Genomic DNA, 25,449 nt, shown 5'->3' with positions numbered 1-25,449 from the left:
ACTCTCGCTTATCGAGGATCGATTGTATTGCTACCAAATTATAATCCCTGTCTACACTTTTGGGTTATAATATATATGTTAAAATAGACGTAAGATATATTTAAGCAATATTGAATGTTAGTTTAGATATTATGAAGTAGTTTAGAATAGACCGATTCACTACGATTTTAATATTATATGTGGATTAAATAGTATTGATATTGAATGTGAATAAATGTATTTAAGTAAATTACACGTTACACTATTTATACGTCTCTTATCAGTACAAATTACATTCGAGTAACTCACCATTGCGATGTAATGTGAATGTTTACGGCCAAGCTAAGAATGGAAGTGAAAAAAAAAATAATCATTTGTTAACTTTGACTATAATTTTGAATTGTATCCTAGATTTTATAAATAATACATTTAATTAATTAAAACACTTTTCCAAAAAAAATGCATTGCAATTCAGTTTTAAGTTGTACTCGTTCGACATGTTTCAACAACAATAATTCGTCTAACCGTTGGTTTCTGAGATCAAGATTGTCATATCGTCATCCCAGTCGTTATGTTTAACAAAATTGCCATTTCTCAACACAGATAAAACATGTATTAAACGTGACTTTTGGTCTTAGAAACCAACGATTAAAGTCCATACTCTTGTTGAAAGCAAGACAAAGAAGGCAATAATGATTTTAATTTTTACGTCATCGTAACAATGCAAATTACAACAATAATTTCTATTAAAATCTTCATTTAACATGAGAGTCTTATTTAAAATTATCACGCATAAGGTCGATTAAATTCATTGTTAAATATATAAAATAATGAATGTACTCACAAGATGTGTAAAAATACCACACAGTAAGGTTTCATGGTACGAAATCGGTAACCGATTAACAGAGAGTGCGTGGTGCCGCGCGAAATGCAACTGTTATTCGACTCGCCTCGTAAAACTAGTTGCGGTTATATTCTACCTCATTCAGATTGGATTTAACTTCGATTGATACGTTTTGATACTTTGATATTTGCTGGTGATTATCTTTCTAGACTTGTTGTAATTTTCAACTGTCGTAGTACATGTATATTTCTATATAGTTTTATCATTTAATAAAAACAGAGAGATGCCAACACAATACAGATGTTACGACATTCGAGAGAAAAGAATAGAAATCTAGTGATCTCACTTTTTTATCAGTTTACTTAAACGCTTTTCAAATAATTATTATATTATTTTTAAGATTTCTTGCCTTCACAACTGCTACTTTGAGAACAATGTTTTTAGTCTAGTCTAGCAATTTGCTTACTGTTTTTGAGACTTTTAGTTCCTCTTATACAAAGAAAGGTTTTATTCGAATTTGGAAAATCTAGAAGTCCGTTATACATAAATTTAATAATGCAAGTATCAAAATGCTTGGCGCCGTGTACATAACTCTTGAAACGCCAAGCACTAAAGGCATTGTTCGGAGCGCGAATGAAAACTTCAAATGTCAACAATATAATCCGCACACTGTACTTTGTACTGTTTTATATATAATTTAATAATTATACCATAACAATATAAAACAATGTACCAATATTATATAAAAAATAACGTAACAATGTTACGTCTTGTGAATTGATTCAAGATGACATACAAACTGATGAGGAATGGATAATTATCGTGAGTAAGAGTTCTTCAAACATTCAATCTGTGGGCCTGGCAGTGCCCACATAAAAGCGTTAAATTCTCTCAAAATGTTGCAAACTATTAAAAATGTATGTTGGATTAATATTTAAATAATTACCCGTATGTGTTTTAATTTGAAATCACAAAGTATACTGTCTAATGTCGAGACATACGATAAAAACTTGTAGTCATCCTTCTCAATGTTTTTGAAGAAAACAGAGATAATCATGTTTTTGTCTTGTTGGGTTTTACGCTCGTATGCATTCACATGGTTAGAAATATGTGGGTGTGTGTTGCTATTCATAATCCACTAGCTGTCGCCCGTGACTCCATCTGTATGGAAAAAAAAACTTAAGTAGCCTATGTGTTCTTCAAGACATCTACATCTATGATAAACTAGCTTTTACCCGCGACTCCGTCCGCGCGAAATAAAAAATAGAAAACGGGGTAAAAATTATCCTATGTCCGTTTCCTGGTTCTAAGCTACCTGCCCACCAATTTTCAGTCAAATCGATTCAGCCGTTCTTGAGTTATAAATAGTGTAACTAACACGACTTTCTTTTATATATATAGATATCGAGATCCGTTTAGTAGTTACGGAGATATCTTCTTACAAACATCCATCCATCCAAATAAGCCATGATCATACATCTTGATCGGAATTGACTTGACTTGTTATGACCAGGTGTGCTCAGAGAGCAGTGCCAGTGAATCATCACTGGAGTCATCAAGTGGGTACGGCAGTCAGGGGGCGTTCGCGGCGGAGGAGCACGCCCACCAGCACCAAATACACCCTGATGGTAACTTCTTGATACTTTATACACTAATGTAGGGTAGTTTGAATTTTTTTGTTTGTATGATTGTTGAGCTGTGCACTTGTGTGTTGAGCTTTCGTTTTTATAGTGTTATATTTTATGTGATTTTTTCATATGAATGTATATAGATGTTATTTTTTTAAACATCTTAGATTTTTTGGGGATGATTTTTTTTTGTATTTTTTTTATTACACAGATATATTATTTACGTCACAATATAATAGATCTAATCTGCTTACAATACTGCCTAAAATAAAAATCAATTCAAAATTTCATCAAAAAATAAAATACATTTTCTAAATATTTAGAATTATTTAAATTAGATAACATTCATTCCATTGCAGTAATTATTTCTAGAAAAAAAAAATGGATCTACAATATTGTGAATACATTTTTTTTTGCATTTTTTTGTGTTTTACGCAACATCCTGTAGTTTTAATGCTTGCATGCGATATTGCGCTATCCGTACAGTTGATTCGGAGATAGTGACACTACGACGAGACAGTGAGGTAGCAGCGGCTAGAGAGAACTTCTCAATATCCCTGGGTAGTCTGGAGGAGGCGGTACGCTCTCTTGATGAAGTCAATGATACCCCGGCCTTCGCCACCGTCAGTAAGAAACCAGCTGTACCTAAACGCAGACCGGTTTCTATGGCAGGTTTGTGGTTTTTTTTTTTTTTGGTACACTACTTTTGAAACAGGTGAGTGGTTTGTTAAATGTTTGTATTTGTTTTCTATGCTTTGTTTATGATGAAAACTTGTTTTTATGTTTATTTCTAACTAACTGTCACCCGCAACTCCTTCTACGCGGAATTAAAAACAAACTTTATACGTAGCCTATGTATTCCAGACTATGTTTTATATTTGTGACAAATTTCATCAAGATCCGTTAAGCCGTTTTGGAGATACCTTCTAACAAACATCCATCCATCCAAACATTAGCATTTATAATATTAGTAAGATGTATCTTGCAAATGAGAATTTACATACAATTTAGTTAAAAATTTAAATCACTTTTGATTACTAAACTAAGGTCCTTTGTACTCAAGGTAACTTAAATCATTGAAACTTGATTGTTTACGTCGCGAGAATCGCGTTGCCCGCGATCCGTACACATAACGTTTAATCGTCGACGCGCGTCGTCTATCCAGTCAATGTAGGCATAACGACTACATGCTAATTGTCAGATTTGCTACATCTTGAAAATTGCAGCGACTTTTTTTTACAACGATCTTGACATAAAGGTTGCGAGCGACTGACTGGTGATAACAGATAGAAATATCGCCGACGCACGCTGTGTACGAACCTTTATCACATTATAATATGTACATCGCTCACCGACTTAAATCTTATGTTTTCGAATATCTACGTTACCTTGTGTTATTAGTTAACATGAGTTTTACAGTTTACTTGTACAAAGGTATTTCGTTATATCCTATTCTATACAGATTTGAGCAGTGGAAACGCACTTTAATATAACATTGATCACGTATATGTGTATTGACAGCGACCGTGTGGTCACGACGCGGGTCGTCCAGTTCTCTGGGCAAGCCGCCGCCCCCTGTGAGAAGGTCATCTTCTATATCACGCCCCCAGAGACCCCCCTATGTACAGGTCAGTTGGTCACTTAAATATTAAGATTTCACTTAACTTAATATGTAGAATTTAAGATGTACGTAGGGTAATTACTTACTTTATACACAGTTTATGTCCATTAATTCCGAAATGTTGAATTACAGATAACCAAGGAAATGTCCTTTAAAATTTTTAGATTTGTTCTTAATACTTAATTGTATTTGCTGTTTTTTTATCAGGTAAAGAACTAGGTTCAAGGACTTCTTACCGAGGGTTTCATGCCTATCCTAAATTAGATATTCTCAAAACTAGATGTATGACATTGGAAAAAAAAATACAGAAATTATATGATAATAGTCACGACAGTGGAAAGTCATAGTAATGTCGTTGAGTTGACGTTCGCAGAACAACATGGCGAGTCCGCAGTTGTGTACTGACGCTGACAACTTGCCGCCGCCGCCCGCCTTCCTGCTACAGCCCGACACAGACATTAACCCAGGTACGATATCCATACCCATTCTCGATATCCATATCCATAAATACATTCATACCTGGTTTACTTGACCCCTCTCAAATTATCGAAAAATTTAAAATAGATAAACTCCTTCAAAACTCAAAAACTACTTTCTAGTATTCATTTTTTGGGACACATGAATTTGGATCAAAAATTGGATCACATTTTCATAAGCATTTTCTTTGGAATTAAAAAATACACTTGATAGAGCCCTCATTGACCATCTGTTAGACCTCCCCCCACCTCCCTCTTGATTATAGTCTGGTTATGTTCTAAATTTATAAATGGTAACCATTTCTAGCTCACGCAGGTATAAACGTAGCTGAAACTGTGAAACAGCTAACGGAGTTAAAGCACATGCCAGCATCCCCCGGTCTGGTACGTCGTACCATGCAAAACCAAAACCAAACCACGAACCAAAACCAAAACTCGACTACGAACTCGAACCAAACTCAAAACCAGAACCAACCTTCATTGAGTACTTTCCAACAAGCTAAGAGCAACTTCAATACAAGTGCGAGTGGAAACTTAAACCCTATATACGGACAGACAGGACATCGGATAATGGCGTATGTGGAGAACTCTATTTATGTTAGGAAGAGCAGTCTGAATGTTTCTAGCTCTGATCTCTTTAGAGATGCGAATGCTGGTAAGTTATTTTTTTCTTATTTTTCCTGATTATTTTAGCAATCGTAACTATTTTAGATTAATTGAACTTTAGGTATATGATTTATGTGTAGGAGTAAAAACTGTCAGATTTTTTTTGTGTTTAAATCCTTACTTAATTATTATTATAAATGCGAAAGTAACTCTGTCTGTTTGTCTCGCTTTCACACCAAAATTACTGCATTGATTTAAATGAAATTTGTTACACATATAGTCTAGATCCTGAGAAAGGACATAGGCTACTTTTTAATGCGAAAAAAGGGTTGTAAGGAGTTGAAAAAGGGGGATGAAAATGTTTATGGAAGCATTTTTAAATAAGCTTGAAACTTTTTTTTTAGTTTGTTGATTCAACATAAATAAATATGACATTCAAAGTTTGTAAGCTAGCTACAGCTAGTTTCAAATATTTTTTATTACCTCAGGTAACATTTACGGGGAGGGTAAAGGCTCCCCTCATGGATCCAGTCCATCCACTCCAAGTTATGGGGAGACAAACTCCTTCTCCAGTTTTGGTCCTCGTGTCAACAACGACTCGCATTACGGACAGACAGGTCAGTCTCTTTCCATAGATAAACACTTGTATGGATACAAATTGTCATCTCTCTTTATCTTGAAAGAAATTGATACATTTTAATACCAGTACTCAATTTTATTTTGTTACGTAAGCGTTTGGTAAATTGTTTTTTTGTTTGTCTTGTTTTGATAGACATATGTCAAACTAAATTATGACAGCTCACTAGATTCTTGTAATACTGTAGCTGTTTTGTTTTTTCTTTTATGGCCTTTTCTATCTCTGAGTAGGTTTTATATATTTAGTAAAAGAATAGCACTTTAGTCATAGGACCAATTATTTGCCTATATTTTCATCAAATACGGACAGAAATATCAAAAAATGCTTTATTATTTTAAAAGTGTAAAATTTGACGGAAAAATAATTTACCGGTACAGAAGAGATTAGAAAACCTTTAATTTTACTTTACTTAACGACTTACCGTTGGTTTCTAAGACTAAAAATCTCCGTTTAAATCAGATATGTCAGAGACGATATATTTTTTACAAAGATTTTAGTCTCAGAAACCCACAGTGAGTGAATTTACTATGCATTAAATAGTTATATTGCATGATAAAACATATTTCTCTCTTACATGTCATCGCTTTCTTCAATTAAATAACAATCATGTACAGTCAAACCTGGATAAGTGAGAGTCGTGATATTTTTCTTGGTTTCTCTCGAGAGATTCTTGCTTATGGAATACGTCAGGACTGGACTATAAATTCTTGCTTATAGAGGTTTCTTACCAGTTGTCACTTATCCAGGTTTGACTGTATCAAATCGTATCACACTAACAGCACGTCTCATCTCATTACATTCGGGGGCCAGGTTTCAAGCTGCAGCAGGAGAAGAAGTACTCGAACAGTATCTATGCTGCGCCTGCGCAGCTCGGCGCTACGCTCAGTCCTCTGGCACTGCGCCGCTCTATAGCTGCGCGCTCCCACAGCGCAGACAGGCATGCTGAACGTGAGTATACTCAATTGAGCAATGCTGAAGGTGAGAGATGTGGTGATGTGAGGGTGTGAGGTAGCGAAATGATGCAACCGTTATTCACAACACAATTTATTCTCACTCGTACACACACCAATAAATATATAGAAGGAGAGTACAACACAGAGAAGAAAAGTAAAAGTAACAGGAGAAAGATAAAAATCACTGTTCGAGAAACAAAGTACACGTTGAGAAATCGTAAGCGGCGTGGTATATCGCAGCACTGTAAAAACTCCACTGAAGTCCGGTGCGTGTGCAAAACCGGTCAGTGACCCCCGCTCAGCTGTGCGTTGCAGTTTTGAAATTACCAATCAGAGGTCAATAATTTCGGTTGTCATGCGCGACGTCGACCACTCGTCAAGCACCTGTATTTATGTGTGTGTGTGTGTGTGTGTGTGTATGGTATGTGTTATGTAAGTGTGTGTATGTATGACTGGAGTGTTTTTGGAAGTATGTTGAAGGTCACCTACAGAGTATTGAGCATTGCTCAAGTATTAAAAGTATGCATTGAGCGTTGTTGAGCATCGTCATCTCTCTGCCCATCTCATTCTAAATGGTTTTTATTTTTACAAATCTTGTCTTTTTTTAAATCATGTTACCTTTTATGCATTCCATCTCTTTTTTTCTACCTGTGTACCCTTCCCTTCCACATTCTTATAACATGTCTGTCCCTTGCTGTACTTTGGGTTTACTAAACTACTCTAAAAATACAGTTTAGTTAAAATCTTGTTGTAACCCTTTGACTGCCGCTTTGATGAAATGGTTGACATATGTTTGAGCTAAAATATAATTTAAGTACTGTCTAACCGTGGATTTCTGAGACCTAAATCTTTGTATAAACCATGTCGTCATCCATGTTTTTGATGTGAAAAATAAAGAATACAGCGAAATGTACTTTTAGTAATAGATACAAGAAACAACTTAAATTATAACAATTTAGAACAAGATCAAATAGTACATTATCTAAAATTAACCCACAGGAAACTACATTGGTATATTTTAACAGGTTTAAACAGAGATTTAAGTCTCAGAAACCTATGATAAGACTATTATGCTTATGACGACAATTAGCAATCAATTTGCAAAGTACTTAAAACAGTATATATATAGAAGGTGGTCTGATAGCCAGCCTCAGTGCCAAGTTGGCTCCTCAGCTGTCACCTCGCACCTCACGTCGCACAACTGTCACACCCACAACTGACAACAAGGGGAAAGGTCAGTTGTACTCATTGAAAATATCATTAAGTTTACAGATGACTATCAAATTGTTCAAACTTTCGTGAGACATTATCATTAACTAATATAGAAAACGGCTAAAACACTCACGAACATATGTCCGGTGTCGGCACCGACTAGTTTCTAGCCCATCGGGGGCCTTCATAAGGGTGAGTGGGATTGGTATTATTTCGCGGACGCGGCCCGTCGGCTCGAAACTAGTCGGTGCCGACACCAGATAAACGTACGTGTGTGTTTCAGCCGTTTCTATATTAAATGACTATCATTTGAATCTCTTCTAAAAAAAAATTAAATGACTACACTAAAGATAGTGACACTATATCTCAAGGATGAACAATAGATGCAGAAAAACTTGCTCACATATTGAATTAGAAAGTATTTTATAGGTTAATTAAATTTAGAAATCAAGAATCTTATCTCTCGGTATGTCCACAACTTAATACTACAACAAACAAAAGAGTTTTAATTCTTGTGTAAAATTCACAGGTAACCTACCATCAGCAGTACAACCGGCCTTCCTTGACAAGCTGTCTGCCACAATACAGCAGCAGCGCCGCCAGCTTGACTCCAGCCGAGCTAACAACGTGCGGGACCTCATCAATGCGCATGCGCAGGTTACATCACACTTTTACACCATATAATTACTGTACATGACATTTTAACAGGCTCTTGTACTATACTGGAATCATTAACCTCTTATATAAGGTAGCAAACGAGTCACTGTCCATAGAAATAGATGCGTTGTGGGCATCGTCTCCTCTTCCGGCCTTGAACAGAGGAGGGGACTCAGAGGAAAGATAATTTTCAAGAGTGACTTTGTATTTATCTTCTATATATAGTCAGAAAGTCGTGTTAGTTACACTATTTATAACTCAAGAACGGCTGAATCGATTTGACTGAAAATTGGTGGGCAGGTAGCTTAGAACCAGGAAACGGACATAGGATAATTTTTACCCTAATATTTTTTTTTCTGCGCGGACAGAGTCGCGGGTAAAAGCTAGTTAATTATAAATTACTTAGTAATTTTGTAATATAGGTGAAGTAGCGGTCATTATGACAGCTGGTTTATTACTAAAAGAAATCTACGAGGAAGAGATAGAGAGAGAGAAAAAGAGAGGGATTTATTTGATTAATAAATTTTTCAACGAATCTTCCGTTAATTCTTTGAACTGTGTAAAAATAACTATTAACAGTGTTTTCAGAGGTTTACAGATGTTTCCCGTTGGACCGATTGATTCTATTTGTTCGATCGGTCCAACGGGAAACTCTAGAAGGCTAAGTATAACTAATTGAAAGCTTGTTTGTGTGACAGCCTGATCCTCGCACCTGTCACACTTCCCTGATGGAGCAGATCAAGCGCGGCGCCACTCTGCGTCGCAACAAACACTGCAATGACCGCTCTGCGCCTAAGATACGTTAGATACATCGATACAACATTCTTGATACTTGACAGTTTACACTTGAAATCTACACATACTGATACATCATCATCAGCTCACTATTCATCACTCAGAGCCTATACTAAGTTAGGGGTGACTATGTCATAGTCAATCAAGTGCGAGTTGACTTCACACATATCATTGAATATCTTCTCAGATATGTGCAGCATCATGATGTTTTCCTTCATAGTAAGAACGTCGGATAAATGTACATATGTAAATCGAAAAACACATTGATACATGACGGGATTCGAACCCAGGACCTGCAGATTACAAGTCAACTGCTTAACCACTGAGCCACCGACGCTCTTATACACCTGCATAAAGTACTAATTACTTTTTGTTATTGAACTATTCAAAAAATTATCATATACAATATACAATGGGGAGAAAAACTGAAAGCTCTAAATAGATGGCGCTAGCATCAACAGTAAGTTGTCATCTGTCATCTGTCAAAGTTTTTAAACGTCATTCTAGTGATTTGAAAAAAAAAAGTGTGTTCCTTTTCTTAATTTTTTTGTTATAAATCTATCTATCTATATATATAAAATAAAGTCGTGTTAGTTACACTATTTATAACTCAAGGTCAGTCGAACTGATTTAGCTGAAAATTGATGGGGAGGTAGCTTAGAACTAGGAGACGGACATAGGAACTTTTTTATATTGTGTGCATTTTTTTTATTCCGCGCTGACGGAGTCGCGGGTAAAAGCTAGTTATTTATGAATCATCATAACTTGTTTTTGAATTAATTCAGTAAAATTTAACTGAAATTTTCTTTGACTACAGACTGTATACTTTGTATAATAAAGTGTTTTTTTTGTATAATCTGTGGTATATTTAATACTACAGTCAATCTTGATCGTGGTAACATGTATATTTAGGAAAAGACAGTTTTTCTCTCCATTGTATATATATTTTGATTGTAACTTTGTCTACGAACTCTGTATAAAAATTTACCAATAAATTACTTTATACTACACATAAATGTTCTTGATCCTTTATAAATTTAAAATAAAAATTTAAAGAGTTTTTTTAAAGTAACTTCGAAATGTTTTGATTTAGTCTCAACAGAGTTCTTCCTATCGCCTATAACTTTAGAACTCAAGCCTTGACACTTGTGACATGACTATTGCTATCCCTTTCATTATCTTTAACAAAAGAGAGACAACAATATGTAAATACGACAGTTAAGTTCGGAACTTCGTTAAGAATATTTGTGTGAACGTTTTAATTAGGCATTTTGTATTACTGAAAGTATAAAATATAGAAAATAAACCTTCGAGAAATTAAAACTCGAATTAACAATTTAACGGTAACATAAAATTCGAATATAAAAAAAAACTTCGAATTGATACTTGATTTGATAAATTGCTGTCCCTTTCGTGTAATTATTAAGAAATCATTAGATATGAAATGTAAAACTTTTAAATGTTTATATATTTTAGTATTAGGGCTTTATAACGCAGACATATTGAATTCATAAACTTTAAAAATAAATCTAAAACAGTTCTTATCTCTATTATTTATTTTGGTAAAACAAAGACAACAATATAGCTAGCAGCTGAATTCTAGCTTAATACAAACATATCTGGATTTTTTTTCTAAAATAATTTTGTTATGAATCAAATTTGAAATTTCTAGAATTTGTACGTATTACGTAGTTATTTGACATATCTATTTTTATATTAAAAATAAATAAAAAGACTTCAAAAAGCCATTAAATGCTTAAGATATGCCATTTTTAATAAAAATTCTGATTGAACAATAACTAAGTATCAAGACTTGTTAGTCTCATGTAACTTTAGGTGTAAGATTTAACACTACTGCAGGACAGATTAAAAATAGAAACTTTTTAGGTTTTTTTTTTTTAAATTCTATATCTGAAATATATAAATTCGATTGTATGCATTTTCACGTATATTTTTTTAGTACAATTTAATATCAGATTTTATTTTGCAATAAAATGAAATAACTGATATTTTGAAAGAACGACGCCATTTTGGTATTGATAACAAGATGGCGTCACTCCCTTGTTTGACAGTTCACATGAATATATACGAAATATACATTATTTAGTTAGTTGAATGGATTTATAAATTATTTATTACCCTTTTGCCACATAAATATATTTAAATAAACCAATAGTTGTTCCTTTTTCATATTTTTTTTAATGGCGGATGATTTGACAGCTTTCTATAATAGTTCCATGTACTGATGTTAGATGTTTAGTGTTTTTACTAGGATTAGTGTTTTACATATCTAAAGATTTATCAAATTAGTAAAATGTTCGCAGCTTCCGAGGCGCCAGTGTAAGCCCATCTTTAATTTTGTGTATTTCTTTCTTATAATTGTGAAGTAAAAAATATCAAATATATTATAGTTGTTGTGGAACATGTTTACAATATTCTAAGGTTTGCATATTTACTGTAAGTTGGTGAAAATAAATAAATATAATCCTTTTTGAAGAGTTTTTCTTTGACGTCCAATACGGTGACGTCATTGTGACGTCATCACTTTTCTTTTGTGTCGTTTTAATTTTTTTTAATGGATTTTTTCCTAAGAAAAATTAATAAAAATGTCTCGATTCGATTCAAATAAAATACGGATATAAAATAGTTTAATCTTCACTAAGGGTGCTGAAAGCTACACTAAGGCTGGGGTGAGAATGAATCTGAGTGGATTCAGTTTAATTTTTTATTTTAACGATAACTGGCCACTAATTAATTATGTTAAATGATAAAAAAAACACAAATAGACGTTTTTTAGTTTTAATTCTAAATTCAAAAATGTTTAGAAATGAAACAACAATCGTAATGAATCAGTCTTCTTGCAGATATTTCTAGCAATTCCGCTACGATTTTACAAAAAAAAATTAACTTACGAATAATTTTTTTTTAATTGTAAATATTACATAATTTTACAATCATTTAAAATAAATATATCTAAATAAATTAATTATATAATAAATCTAAAACTTGACAATTTAAAAATCTTATTTCATATCTTGGCAGAACATTTTTAGAGAAATTAAATGTTACAATATGGTGTAACTTTTACGAATTGTTATAGGAATTAATACAATTTATATTAACAATAATTTACAGTGGGTTTTTATTGCTGAAACATGTATAAAATCATTGTCAACCCCCATCATAATATTTGACGAAAACAGAGATGTGTTGACGGTAGAAACTCTCGTTTAAAAAAAAAGTACCTAAGTTTTGTTTTTAAAATAATATAACTTTAGAATTCAAAAAAGTATCAACTTCTTAATAATATATTAATATTAAAATCCTTACATTAAAGGCTATTTACAATAGCAAAAAGATAACAAAACAGTTACTTAATTTATCTAAAAAATATAATTACAAAATTTGTGACTGCTATTGAAACTTCGCAATTCACCTTTAATATCATCATCATACGTCACTGAGGGGCTCGGAGCCTACTCCAAGTTAGGTGTGACTAGGTCATAGTCAACCACGCTGGCCAAGTGCGGGTTGGTTGACTTCACACATATCATTGAATTTCTTCTCAGATATGTGCAGGTTGCATCACGATGTTTTCCTTTACCATAAGAACGTCGGATAAATGTACATATGTAAATCGAAAAACTCATTGGTACATGGCGTGATACGAACCAAGGATTGCAAGTCAAGTGCTTAACTCCTGAGCCACCGACCTCTTATATAAAATCCTGTGATGGTTAAACGTACGGAGTTAAGAATTTTTATTCATGACTAGAACAACTGGTTGTTTAGAAAAAAATGTAGAAACACTCCATTCTTTCGATAGATTAAAAATAAAATTATAAATAAAAAAATGTTCAAAAAAGGTTATAAGATATTATTGAAAAAATAATATTTTGCGACAGTGATTTTCTTTAATCGGTATGCTTATATAAACAAAACTTGAGCAAATATTAATCATATATGTAGATATACATTTTGTTTATTTATTTACAACTAGAAATAGCTAAATAACAGTTAAAATAATCGAATGATGTTATATTTAACTACTACAGTTAAAAACTAAGGATCCTTTTAAACAATCTCGATAGTGTTTCAATTACATTTTAACTTAAACGTATGTCAACCCTTTAACAGCTGACATTAGACATTATCAGAAATTATGATTATACGATCTTGGCAAATAAATCACAAAGTACTTATACCAGAAGCAGATTGGGTGATACATATTTAAGGGTAAAACATGTTTTATAACCATTTTGACGAATATCGATTAATAGCGGTCAAAGGGTTATATAACGTGTTTAACCGAACAACGTTTAACTTCTAAGGTACACGTAAGTAAAAATTTCGTGTATTGTACATTAATTTCAGATAAATAGCTATAATTTAATTTTTGTAATTTTTGTTTCACATGAAAAAAAATCGTTAAATATTCTAATATTATTTAATTTATTAATAAACTTTTGGCACAGAGATTACAATAAAAAATTAGTAAAATAAAATAAAACAATAACAGTTAGCGATGGTCCTCAATTATTGGTTACAATGAAAGTTTCAGTTTAGTTACCTATGATGTGGTGTTCTACAAATTTCTGGAAAAGAAAAAAATATATTAGTAGGTACAAGACATAGCATAGCAATCGATTACCTTAAAATATGGATCTGTGCGTAATATATGTTATTCTTTAATTGTACATTTCTAAAGCAACATCTGTTGCACAAATTGGTCAGCTTGCCGCTGCAATACTACAACCACACAGAAGACAGGGGTGAAGTGAAAGCAATTCCGCGTACAGTCTGATGCATGCTGTGCTTGAGGCCTAATTTTAGTACTCTTTCCCTTCCCACGATTTTCTTATAAAAGAAAGGATGGGAATGGGATGAGGATTTGTCGGAGGAGAGGACGCATAGTAAGGGGAAATATTCTCTTTCTGTGCGTCCCCTTCTCGGTTAATTGAAGGTAGTGTAGGAATTGTAGGTAAATTGCAATTCTATGGGGAGCGGTGGCTTCGCTATTTCAGCAAATTAGATGGTCGCTTGCTCCTTTGCCACCTTATGATATAAAAAATTCTAATAATTGAAACGAATTCAAGAAAACGAGGATAAATGTCTGTTAGAAAGAAAAGAACCAGAAAGAACAGAACTTCACGTATTAATTCGCAGTATGTGTTTATAAGAATAACGATGGTACTAAAAGAATTTGTAAAACTTACTTCTTGGCATACTCTTCAGAGTCGATTTCGATATGCTATCGCTGTCTTCTGATTCTGAACACAGTTGGAAACTCGTTTCTGGCAACAAATACAATATTTGTAGTACTAATAAATTATTAAAAAAAATAGACAATTTTCAGCGACAGCTGACACAAGTTAAGGTGGGTAGACTAAAAAACACAACGATACGTTTCACTTATTATTATTTCAGTTTTCTCAAGGAGATATGTCAATGTTTTAGTACGAGTGTTTCGGTAGAAACACGGTATTACAAACCAGTATCGTATCGCAGCTTGTTCTGTCTGCACGGCAGGTCCTGGTTCTCGACGTGGCCGAATGTCCGGAAGCCGACCGCGAACTGCGCGTACGGACTTATCTCGTACAGCTCTAAACAAATAAAACATTTTGATTATAAAGTTAGATTAGCCGAGAATTTTCATAGTCGTAAAAAAAATATATTTTTTATAGTATACGTTAGAAGGCACCTGAATTCGCTAAAAAAGTAACTTGAACATTGCCTATAGACATATTATCATAGGCATGAAGTAAAAAGGTAACAGATGCGTCGACCTTCAATGAACAAAGGAGGAGATGTACTGGTAGAGACTACGCGGAACGGCGTTCACATGATGCGTGCACAAGCAATAAATATTGTTGCGGGCTCCGACTGTTATATACTATAGATTAAATATTTATTAGTGCTACTTACCGTGTTTACTATTATTTCTCATATGTATGGGGGCGCTGTATATCCTGGCGGGCGGCTCCTTGCCGGCGAGATTGCTGTGTGACGTATTAGCGGTGACGTCACCGCTGCCTGACTTGTCCGCTGTTATTGAATCGCGGTACTCGGTCAGGTTGCCCGCTCTAGAAACATCAAAAAGGTAACCGCATTCAATCATTAAGTGGTCACTAAAGGAGATCGTTAAGTAACTTTAGCGACTGTGAATGCGGCTGTTATCTACCCATATAAGAGAATCCATTTCACAAACAATTTTCGTCCAGACAAGAAGTTATTACCATGACAAATTTCCTCAGATGAGATCAATAGGGCAACACGAAACAAATACAAGTTTTGTTACCACTAGCTAACAAGTTTAGATGTCACGTATATCACAATTCTTCTCTTCTGGACTCTACATTTTTATAGAAAAATGTTGTATCGTATACTAACCTCTGTCTCTTGACCAATATATAAATACAGCTGACAAGACAGAGCGCCAGCAGTATAGAGCTGCAGACTATCACTAACATATTTATGTCGAAGATTTCAGAAGGAGGTCCCACTTCACCTGGAATAAAGATATATTGTATGAAAGGATATCATTATTAAAGAAAGTTAACTTTCTCTTATCTTTTCTAATTTAATTAAGGAATGACACAAAATCGTCATCAGTTGTAAGTGAAAACTCACATGTGTAGAAATAAAATTTTCGAAAACTGAAAGCAAGAAACTCTTAGTAATGTCATATTAATTCTAAGTCGCAAAATATACACCATTTGATGAATTTTCCACACGTTCAATAACATTATTTCCACATATTAAAGTTAACTCGAAAGGCCCGTCTGTGAAACTGAAAGTATTTAAAAGCCGTGGAACACAATTTGAATAGTCTAGTTTTATAACAGTTGTTGTCGTAGTCATCGAAGCTGTGTCGTCGTAGTATATCTAAAATCAACTTACTGCCATCTTCATTTTTAGTAGCGAAGTTATAAGTGGTAGTGACACTGCCCGCCTCGTTGGTGGCGGTGACGCGCACCTGGTACCAGGTACCGGGTGACAGGTCGCTGATCGCGAACGAGCCTGTGCGGTAACTCGGGCTGTTGGACTGGTATACACTCCATGAGGGGTTCGTGTATGTCTGCAAAAAAGCCAATAGCCGGAATGAAATAGAATTTGATTCCTAAAGAGCTATTTGTCAATAGAATTTTTAAACCTTCTTATTATTTTAAATCTTCTCAAACTCGAAAAATCAAATAAAACTGTGTCCAACTTTTTTTGGTACTATAGTTTCCAGATATCTTGGCGGCTTTTAACTGTTGTGCGAGTCGCTGAGTAGAACACAATTTTCGGTGCAGCGGGACGTGCAGTGCGCCGATGAACTAGGGCCGGCAAAATATATTAAAAGAATAAAAAGTATTCAAATAGGGCTGTCTTCCAGCTTTTCATAGGTCTGTAGATAAGACACGTTCCGTACCGATGTATTTTGTGCAGCATCCATAATTCTGGACTGTCTCTTTGGGTTTCATACTCTATTGATATTTCAATGGAATTTGAACTTTACCAGTGTATTATGAGCCCGTATCCAATTCCTGGTGCCGAGCGGCCGGTACTCGAGGTCCCAGGAGCGCAGCTCGCAGCCGGCGTCGTCCCAGCCCGCCAGCTGCACGAACATGTGCGAACAGTTGCTCCAAAGCCATTCGTTCGTTGACGGCGGAATCGGAGCTGGAAGGGTTAACTTCATTTAAGTTAAGGTAATAGTTGTGAAATAAACTTAAGTAGACCTAGCGGTCGAAGGGTTATTGTAGCTAGTTTTATTAGCATTTATTACATTGTTCCGCTATCTGTAAAGTATTAGTTTAGTATTCTTATGAATTTAGACTTACCGCCACCTAATGTACTGACATCGATGTAAGCGGGTTGTGAAGTCCCGACTTTGTTAGTCGCGGTGATTCTAAGCGAATATTTTGTACCACATTTGAGGCCCGTAAGAGCGTGTTTTTGAACTCCAGATAGATTTGGGAGCTTATTTGCCGGCCAGGCTTCCTGCCATGGACCACTGGCTTCTTTCCAAGTTAAACTGTAGCCTGAAAATAATTATAAAAAAATAGATTTAATTTTTAGTCAATTTTCGTCTGTCTTATAAATATTATGAGGACTGTATGGAAGTCTTCAGTTATTTGTTAAGGTACTTACTGATTTTCTGGATCTGGCTCTTATTCCCCAGTGAATAGTAAGGCTGCTCCCAGTCAACCAGTATAGAGTCTTTGTAGGGCGTGGCGCGGAGTACGGGCGCGTCCGGTAGAGGCAACACCGTCACCACGTACTCCACGGAGTCTGAGCCGTACAGATTCTTAGCGAGGCAGGTGTAGTTGCCGCCGAGAGACTGGTCGATGTCTGGAAATATATGAAATAACCATATACCTCGTAGTAGAAAAAGATAACTGCTGAATTCAAGGTAGTAAGTGGTCTAAAAATCTACGCTAAGGATCTTTTTAGCAACCGAATAAGGAATCTGAGATGTCGAGTATGTAATTAGAATAGTCCCGGTACATTCTCTCCTTCGATTTTGTCATGTAAACCTTTGACATTGCATACCTTTTACATTTTTAATGCCACCTTTCTATGAAAAAAATCTAAAAACAACTTGTGTATAAAATATATCAATCAAAGCCAACCTTTTTAGCCGACTTCAAAAAGAAGGAGGTTATCAATTCGACTGAATTTTTGAAATCACAACTTTTAAAAAGATTGTGACTTTATTATACACAACAATTAAAAGTATGCGAGTCGCTTTCTACTATTAGAAAACTAAGAGAAACATTCTTGAAACATAATCTTACTATTAATGAGCAGACTGTCGTCGTGGTTCCGTGTGAAGCGCGGGTGATGCGTGATAATGTTGTGGTTGTGATACCACACAGTGCGCGGCGGCGGAGAGCCCACGCAGGCGCACGACAACAACAACGAGCTGCCGACGCCCACAGACACCAAGCCGCCGAGTGATGCTACGCCCGCTACGACTGGGAAATTAAGGACAAATGTAATTCTACTTTTAGAGTTTTATATAGAGTAGACTGTTTGATGTACCGAAAAGTGGGGAAAATCAAAAGATACAACATTCAATCCTGTAGAAATTAATTATATTTCTTACTTGTACAAAAAGCGGTGACTAGTTAAGGCACATTGTTATTTGTGTATGGGATGGGATCAAATTGTTTGGTCATGGCAATCATGACCCAAATGATGTACCGTAGATAAACTTCCCCTAAGACAGTTGAACTGGTAAAATCTGTGGAAAGTACTCATACAAGTGATTTTTATTTGTGGCTATGGTTGTTTAGTGAGGTCTACTAATTAGTAGAGATTTCTGATGAAGTTCATAACATACCTCTTTGTGATGGCGTATGTGAGACGCGCCTTGTGGGCGGTCCTTCGCCGGCGCCAGTGCTGGCTGTCAGCCAAGTCTCATATGTGCGGCCTGTGGTCAGCTCCTTCAGCTCGGCCACTGTGCGCCCCTCGGCTTCCACGCGGTTCGTCTGAGCTGGACCATTGCTGCCACATAGTTGAATTCATTGTATTTTATATATCTTTTCAACACAATTATTGTCCCTTTATTCCTTAATACGTAAGTCTTTTGCAAGTACATTCAAACCCCTTTTAAATTTGAAGTTGAAGAACGTTTATGAAATTTTCTTGAGATTATCTGTTTCCAGTAGAAGAAACAGTATTATTTAATGAACTATTTCTAGGTTTCTTTGTTATTTATGTTACCTTGAGGTTGGTTTGACGTAGACAGTGTAGTAGAGTAGCTCTCCATTTGGATGCTCGGGCTGCTTCCAGCTGACGAGGAGTGCGGTCGGTGATAGTACTAATACTTTGATATCCGCTGGTGGATCAGGAACTGGAAAATATGAATTGATTAGTCAACGTTCAAAACTAGGTTCTTCAAGACAGTTGAAATGTGAAGGTACAAATATAAAATGTGCTAAATGATATGACCATTTACAAAATATTAAATTCAATAACAGGAAATTACTTTCTGGATCTGGATACTAAGTGCATCTAAGATACTATTATAACTGAAACGCTTACCATCCTGCAAGGTGGCGCATACTATTGGATATGAGAACGGTCCTGGTCCGTAGTTTGAGTAGCCGACGACTTTCACCGTGTAGTTAGTGTACTTCATCAGAGCTTGCAAGTACAGCTCCGTGTGGAGTGACGTTTGGTTCTGCCAAGCGCTGTCTGGTAATAAAATTTCTATTTTTTAATGTTTAAATTCACATATCTCTTAAACAGTTTCGATAGTTTTTAAAGGCTAGCTGGACATCAGCAGTTTTCTATTGTTTAGCTTACTCAAGCTAATGGGATAAAGCTTTGCTTTTCATTATGTAACATATGTTTAATGAAAAAAAAAACGATGATTAACTGTATATTTTCTGCTTTGCGAAGATAAACTTTGGCAAATTAAATTGTTTATCTTACATTTCAATCTCATCCATCTTTCGTTCGAGCATCATCTTTCTCATAGTAATCTTACCATCAGTAGCGTACAGTACGCTGTAACCGACGAGTGAGCTGCCCTGAGCGCCCGGTGTGATGGGCTGCCAGCCAACGCGCAAAGAGGTTGACGATATCGCCGTACATTCAACAGAAGTAGGTGCATGTTCTGGTGCTGAAGTATTTAAATTATAAATGAAATTGAAAGAAGAACAATCTTTTTATTTAAATGATCTTTTAATATGTTCTTGCTAGTTAAAATAACCAAAATCTTTAAAAAAAGATCGACAGAACAGTTTAAACGAGCCGCAAGTAAATGAGTTTCATTGCGAAGTTCCTAACCTTCCAGTTTTATCATCAGATCAGCACCATGTCATCATAATATTATATCGTATAGCGATTGACACATTTATCAAAAATTTCAGCCCAATCAGTAAACCCTGGCTGGGAAATGGCTTAAATGTAATTTGCAAGATTTGATGACGAACATCAGAACAAGTGAAACTAAAAAAAAGTTTGTAAAATATAATCACTAATTTTATTGAACTACATTTTTATTTAAACTGTTTAAGCTACAGCCAGTTATGAATTTTTAGCTCCTCTTAAACCTACTTCTAAATGACTATTACGAGTATAAAATAATAAGCTTAAATTACCGCCTTCCATAGTATCTTGAAACACGGGCAATGAAAACGGCCCAGAACCGGCGCCGTTGAACGCTGATATTGAAACTGCGTATCTGAAAGTTGGTTGAAAGTAAAATTTCTATTGATTGTGAATTTTAAATGATTATTTAATTCATTTCATTTAATTTTACCTTGTATTTTTCATTAGACCACTTATTTTCGTTTCCTGTTTTCCAGATTTCTGCGAAACTTTCAATGTTCTCGTGTCGCTGTCCTCTGCATCTGAAATTTCAATATTTAAGAATTTCCAAAGATATTATTGTGACTTCCATTATAGACTAGAGTCGGATGAATGTCGTGAAAAAGGAAGAAAAAGTGTTTCAAACGAAATGATTTTTGAAGCAGTTAACAAAACATAATCGATTTTAACGAAGATATATTTTTCAACTGCTGCTTGACATCGGGTGAAATTATTGTTATATTGCTGAACAACTTTGTGTTTTAATTACATAATTCTTATAGCTTTTACACAATTCAGAAAATATTACTTACTCGTAGGTACATTTTGCGGCACCGCTTTCACGTGGTATCCAGTGATGACGCCATTGTGAGACTCCTTTGGCGGAGGCAGCCACGATACAAACAGTTCTCCAGGAGAATCCGTTTGCTCTACTATTATGTTGATAGGAGGCGATGAAGGTGCTAGAAAAGAGAAAGTCTATGTAATACTAACGACCAATTCAGATTTAATTAAAAAAATCATCGAAATAAAAAAAAACTCAAACATCAAATTACGATACAAACTTATCAATGTACAATTTTCCAAACCCTTCTCATGATCTATAAGAAATTCAATGATAAGTTGGATGTCATAACACTTAAGTAAAAACGATAGTTGTTTGGTGTGATGTATAACTTCTATAATATCTACAGAAGTCTGTCTTCTTTATAGTGTTGATGTAGCATTACCTCTTAGATATGCGTTTTTTACAATGTGATGAGACAGAGTTACCTTCCTCATGCGTAGTGAAGTGCACGGGCGCAGTGTACCGGCTGACGCCGACCTGGTTACCTGTGGCCACGCGGACCACGTACGCGGTCGCTGGGCGAAGATTTTGTAGCTCCGCTGATTGTCGCATGTCATTATCTTTTCTGAAATGCAATACATACAATCTATTGAAGGGCAGATAATTAAAAATGTAGATTTTTTAATTGGACTTCGCTGTATTAGTGTAAGAACGTTGAAAGTTAATACTTTGTTCAACATATTCAGTGATATTGTAATTCTATAAATGAAAACAAGTACCAAGGTACTTCAATGGTTGAGCATTTCGAAAAAAATCGCCGTGAGGTATCATAGGTTTTAAGAATAAAATTGATGTTGTACTAAGTTATTTATATCAAACAAAAAGTACCTAGTAATATTAATAATAACAGCATGTTCCCATCCAATATCAACGACATGCGCTGGCGCGTACTGCAGAGCATAGCGCGATGCGTGCGCACGCACCGACCGCCATGAGGCGACTGCCGAACGCGCGTGTACTGAATCTACCCTCAAATCTGACGGCGGAGTAGGAGGCTCTGGAAATTAAAATAAAGATTTAAAAAAATTAAAATGTTCAGTACTACTGATGCAGTTAACAGAACCAGAACCATATAGAAGACACGCGTGAAGTGGAAGTATTTTCTCGTTTCACATAATCGCCTGAGGAAGGAGGAAATTGATTTAACAGAGGAAGGGATGTTTTATTGTACACCATTTGTAAGTTTTCTGCTCAGTTCATTAAAGGTAAAAAACGTGACTGCATCTTCTCAATTCAGCAGATGTTTTTAAGCAGCGGTTGCTTTGGCTACTTTACCATACCAAGTGGTCGCTTGCTCGTTTGTCATATTCCTTTAAATGAAGAAAAGCTTACCTAATATATTTAGAAATACGTTGAACGTGGCAGTTCCATATGGATTGTTTGCTCTGCATTGGTAGAGGCCCGCATCCCCCGTCTCCGAATACTGGATGTTGACTGTACTTGTCAGGCCTAGCGTTGTTTTTGTCTCGGAGAGTTTTGCTCTGGAATCAAATGAAGAAACAAAAATTTACATCAATACTACAAAAGAATGAAGAAAATATAGTGATTTATGATTGATGCAACCTTCAGCAGCGTGATTGACTACGGCTTAGTCTGAGCCGCTCCATGGGGACATGTATGAATTAAAGATAACAACTATAAACGAGCTTATGATATTATATCGAGGTTAAGGAAGTTATTGATCTCATTTTTGCAATAGTTAGAATTGAGACTACTGCATTCAGTCCCTCTCTTTTGTATGCAATCTTTTCAGGTAAAACCTTGCAACGGATGCGTGGTGTGCTCTTCCATTTGTGTATACCGTTTTTGCATTGAATATCTTTTTTATTAATACATCAACTATATTAATTTGCAGGAATCATGTCTAAAAGATTTATGTTACCTGTGTATTTGAAAATCTAGTATATTTCCATTGTGTGTCCACAGTATTCTTATAGGATCGTCTCCCAAAGCCTTGCACTCTAATGTGACTGGGTGTCCCAGTCGGGAAGTCACATTTGTTGATGTCGACTCGAAATGTACTGGCTCTGGAAGTATTGTTATTTATGAGACATTTAATACTTCTATTTTATTTTTTCATTAAGCAGGACAACTAAATACAATTTAGTTTTAACATATGGAGAATGGGAAAATCAAAAGAAACTTACTATTAACACTCATCCAAATAGTTTTACTAAGAGGACTACCAACTCCGTTCTCGACATTGCAGGAGTACAAGCCCTCGTCGGTCAGAGACACCTCTTCTATGATCAGAGTGCCATTGGGCAGACTTAAAATGCCACCACCGGCCAGTTCTAATACTGGCTGCCAGGTGCCCAGAAGTGCTGGAATAATTTCAAACTGTTTAATACAGAGGTTCTCGTACATTTTTTCATGGATGATTGTCATATTTTATTGGTTTCTATATATCCCTACAACTCCAATTCTTCTTGTGAAACCTTGATTGTTTCACCGTACACCTCGGGTATTTCTATCATTATCAAAGCCATATTGAATAATGGAACATGGATTTTGTTGCTGCAAATATTTCATATAAGTTCTTCCCTTATATTAAAATATTGAAGATTAAGGTCAATTTGTAATTTACCATCTTTCTTCATCCAATGCACTTGAGGTTGTGGATATCCGTTAGCACTACACGACACGGTGCCTCTTCTGCCCAACAGAAGAGAAGAATTTGATGGCTCCTCCGCCCATTTGGGGGCAACTGAAAAAATAAATAAAACCGCATCAGAGCATTATAGAATAAAGGCTCCTAATTCTGACTACGTGATTAATGAAATATTGTACAATGCCTGCAATATTAGAAAAGTTATTGCTCACTTTGTATAATGTAGGACTGAAAAAGCAAAACCTTGATGAAATTAAAATATATTCAAAAAAAACATCGAAAAATTCAATTACGATTTTTGTATTTACAATGTAATTTGCTTTTATAACATTTTATCCAAATAAACCCATAGTTTAGTGTAGATTATGAATTTAATAATTATCAATACATGCAAATTTGTACATTTTAAATATAAATTTGCCATACCTTTTATATATAATTCAGTGGACCTATTGACTTTAGCGACGTGATTGGACGCTACACAAGTGTACGTCCCGCAGTGCTCTAACGACACTTTCTTTATCACTAACGCACTAAATAACTCTGAACTTCGTTCAACTACCTGTTAAAAAAAATTACATTTATTATCGAGTGGAAAATTACTAGACTACCTCAAATACTGCTAATTTTTTTTTTAATCCTGTTTTATCACATCGTCTCATATTCATTAAGGTTTCCTAAAGAAATAGAAGTTAAGATGTTCTCTGTCGTTTAGCTTGCTACCTCTATGTTATAAACTATTTCAACTAATGGGTTTGTGAATTTCACTTCATCGATATCATGTTCTTTTTCCAAAGTTGCTGGCATTTAAACTGAGAACATAGAGTATAAATAGTCTCCCTTCCTACACTTAAATTGTATAGAGCTAATCGTATACGAAGTCTGAGTGCTATAACATAATTTTGTATATACTAGATTCAAGCTATTATCCAAAAAATGAATTACCTGTTCTACTGATAGTTCTATTCTATTTAGTGCATCATTATTGTCTATTTTCAGCCGACTTCAAAAAGAAGGAGGTTATCAATTCGACTGTATTTTTCATGTTTTGTTTTTTTTTTTTTTTTTTTTAAATAACTAGAAGACTAGTAGATTTTGAATATAGCTTCAAAATTTGTTGCGAAAATTAGGGACATTTTTGCTTTAGGCGCTTACGTAGGCTAAACTATAGGACGTACATAAAAATGATGTATGGAAGAATTGTAGCTCTTTAAATGTGCTAAATAAAAAACCGCGATAGCATATATCTATCTTTTTTACCTTTAAACTACTAGATATCCTTTTCCCATCTTTAAGCCATTCGAAGTGAATAGGAAGATCTCCGCTTCTTACATTGCAATAGATATTCACAATCTGTCCTTCCTGCAGATTATTGCCTAAGAGTAAGTCTTCTAATATAGGTGCTTCTATCACTTGTATCTCGAATGCTCTTCTTGCCATTTCACCAGATGGACTGGTTACTATACAAGTATATACAGCTCCATTCTGTTCTTTACTAACTTCAGGTATAGTTAGAACATCATGTATGTTTACAACGTTACGTCTGGTTTTATATTTCTTGATTGTACCACGTTTGTATCTTGTTTGAAATAGATTATTCGAATTTATAATTTTTCCTTTGAAATCCCAATCTATCTTACTGAAAAAAAAAATATTATGACTGATTATAATAATTATAATTCTAAGCATACAGACACAAAAGTAAAGTGGAACCGTAAAACATAAAAACAACGTAAATAGAGTGCAGAATTTGGTCTATTGTTCTATAATCTAGCTA

At 34.9% G+C, this 25,449-nt stretch overlaps 2 protein-coding genes across 6 annotated transcripts in view; one reads left to right on the top strand and one right to left on the bottom strand.

Moving 5' to 3' along the window:
* Nucleotides 1-9,507, top strand: part of LOC106715513 (flocculation protein FLO11) — a 116,447-nt gene extending 106,940 nt beyond the window's left edge. For 2 of the 5 annotated variants that reach the window (XM_045684225.1, XM_045684223.1), the window contains 10 exons: nucleotides 2,337-2,451; nucleotides 2,938-3,123; nucleotides 3,973-4,079; nucleotides 4,446-4,539; nucleotides 4,856-5,203; nucleotides 5,643-5,771; nucleotides 6,602-6,739; nucleotides 7,874-7,978; nucleotides 8,486-8,613; nucleotides 9,312-9,507. In XM_045684225.1, coding sequence (XP_045540181.1) covers nucleotides 2,337-2,451; nucleotides 2,938-3,123; nucleotides 3,973-4,079; nucleotides 4,446-4,539; nucleotides 4,856-5,203; nucleotides 5,643-5,771; nucleotides 6,602-6,739; nucleotides 7,874-7,978; nucleotides 8,486-8,613; nucleotides 9,312-9,419 — 1,458 coding nt within the window. In that variant the 3' untranslated portion in view covers nucleotides 9,420-9,507. The remainder of the gene's footprint in view (nucleotides 1-2,336; nucleotides 2,452-2,937; nucleotides 3,124-3,972; nucleotides 4,080-4,445; nucleotides 4,540-4,855; nucleotides 5,204-5,642; nucleotides 5,772-6,601; nucleotides 6,740-7,873; nucleotides 7,979-8,485; nucleotides 8,614-9,311) is intronic. The other 3 variants (XM_045684224.1, XM_045684227.1, XM_045684226.1) reach the window with 3 other exon arrangements.
* A 4,422-nt stretch (nucleotides 9,508-13,929) lies between these two features.
* LOC106715509 (Down syndrome cell adhesion molecule-like protein Dscam2) overlaps nucleotides 13,930-25,449 on the bottom strand; it is a 63,852-nt gene continuing 52,332 nt past the window's right edge. Inside the window, exons 9-33 of the mRNA XM_045684139.1 lie at nucleotides 24,933-25,311; nucleotides 24,099-24,234; nucleotides 23,649-23,768; nucleotides 23,209-23,385; nucleotides 22,944-23,088; nucleotides 22,394-22,542; nucleotides 21,890-22,058; nucleotides 21,487-21,626; nucleotides 21,027-21,176; nucleotides 20,666-20,756; nucleotides 20,505-20,587; nucleotides 19,889-20,023; nucleotides 19,441-19,593; nucleotides 19,120-19,249; nucleotides 18,737-18,900; nucleotides 18,189-18,368; nucleotides 17,542-17,742; nucleotides 17,232-17,432; nucleotides 16,910-17,070; nucleotides 16,309-16,486; nucleotides 15,799-15,916; nucleotides 15,334-15,491; nucleotides 14,901-15,011; nucleotides 14,625-14,702; nucleotides 13,930-14,003 (exon numbers count right to left, since the gene is read on the bottom strand). Of these exons, the coding sequence (XP_045540095.1) occupies nucleotides 13,975-14,003; nucleotides 14,625-14,702; nucleotides 14,901-15,011; nucleotides 15,334-15,491; nucleotides 15,799-15,916; nucleotides 16,309-16,486; nucleotides 16,910-17,070; nucleotides 17,232-17,432; nucleotides 17,542-17,742; nucleotides 18,189-18,368; nucleotides 18,737-18,900; nucleotides 19,120-19,249; nucleotides 19,441-19,593; nucleotides 19,889-20,023; nucleotides 20,505-20,587; nucleotides 20,666-20,756; nucleotides 21,027-21,176; nucleotides 21,487-21,626; nucleotides 21,890-22,058; nucleotides 22,394-22,542; nucleotides 22,944-23,088; nucleotides 23,209-23,385; nucleotides 23,649-23,768; nucleotides 24,099-24,234; nucleotides 24,933-25,311 (3,736 nt within the window). The 3' untranslated portion in view covers nucleotides 13,930-13,974. The remainder of the gene's footprint in view (nucleotides 14,004-14,624; nucleotides 14,703-14,900; nucleotides 15,012-15,333; nucleotides 15,492-15,798; nucleotides 15,917-16,308; nucleotides 16,487-16,909; nucleotides 17,071-17,231; nucleotides 17,433-17,541; nucleotides 17,743-18,188; nucleotides 18,369-18,736; nucleotides 18,901-19,119; nucleotides 19,250-19,440; nucleotides 19,594-19,888; nucleotides 20,024-20,504; nucleotides 20,588-20,665; nucleotides 20,757-21,026; nucleotides 21,177-21,486; nucleotides 21,627-21,889; nucleotides 22,059-22,393; nucleotides 22,543-22,943; nucleotides 23,089-23,208; nucleotides 23,386-23,648; nucleotides 23,769-24,098; nucleotides 24,235-24,932; nucleotides 25,312-25,449) is intronic.

This window comes from Papilio machaon, chromosome 25 (genome assembly GCF_912999745.1).
Source record: "Papilio machaon chromosome 25, ilPapMach1.1, whole genome shotgun sequence".
Taxonomy (NCBI): Eukaryota; Metazoa; Arthropoda; class Insecta; order Lepidoptera; family Papilionidae; genus Papilio; species Papilio machaon.
The sequence above is the reverse complement of the archived record's forward strand: the minus strand, read 5'-3'. Positions and strand labels throughout refer to the sequence as shown.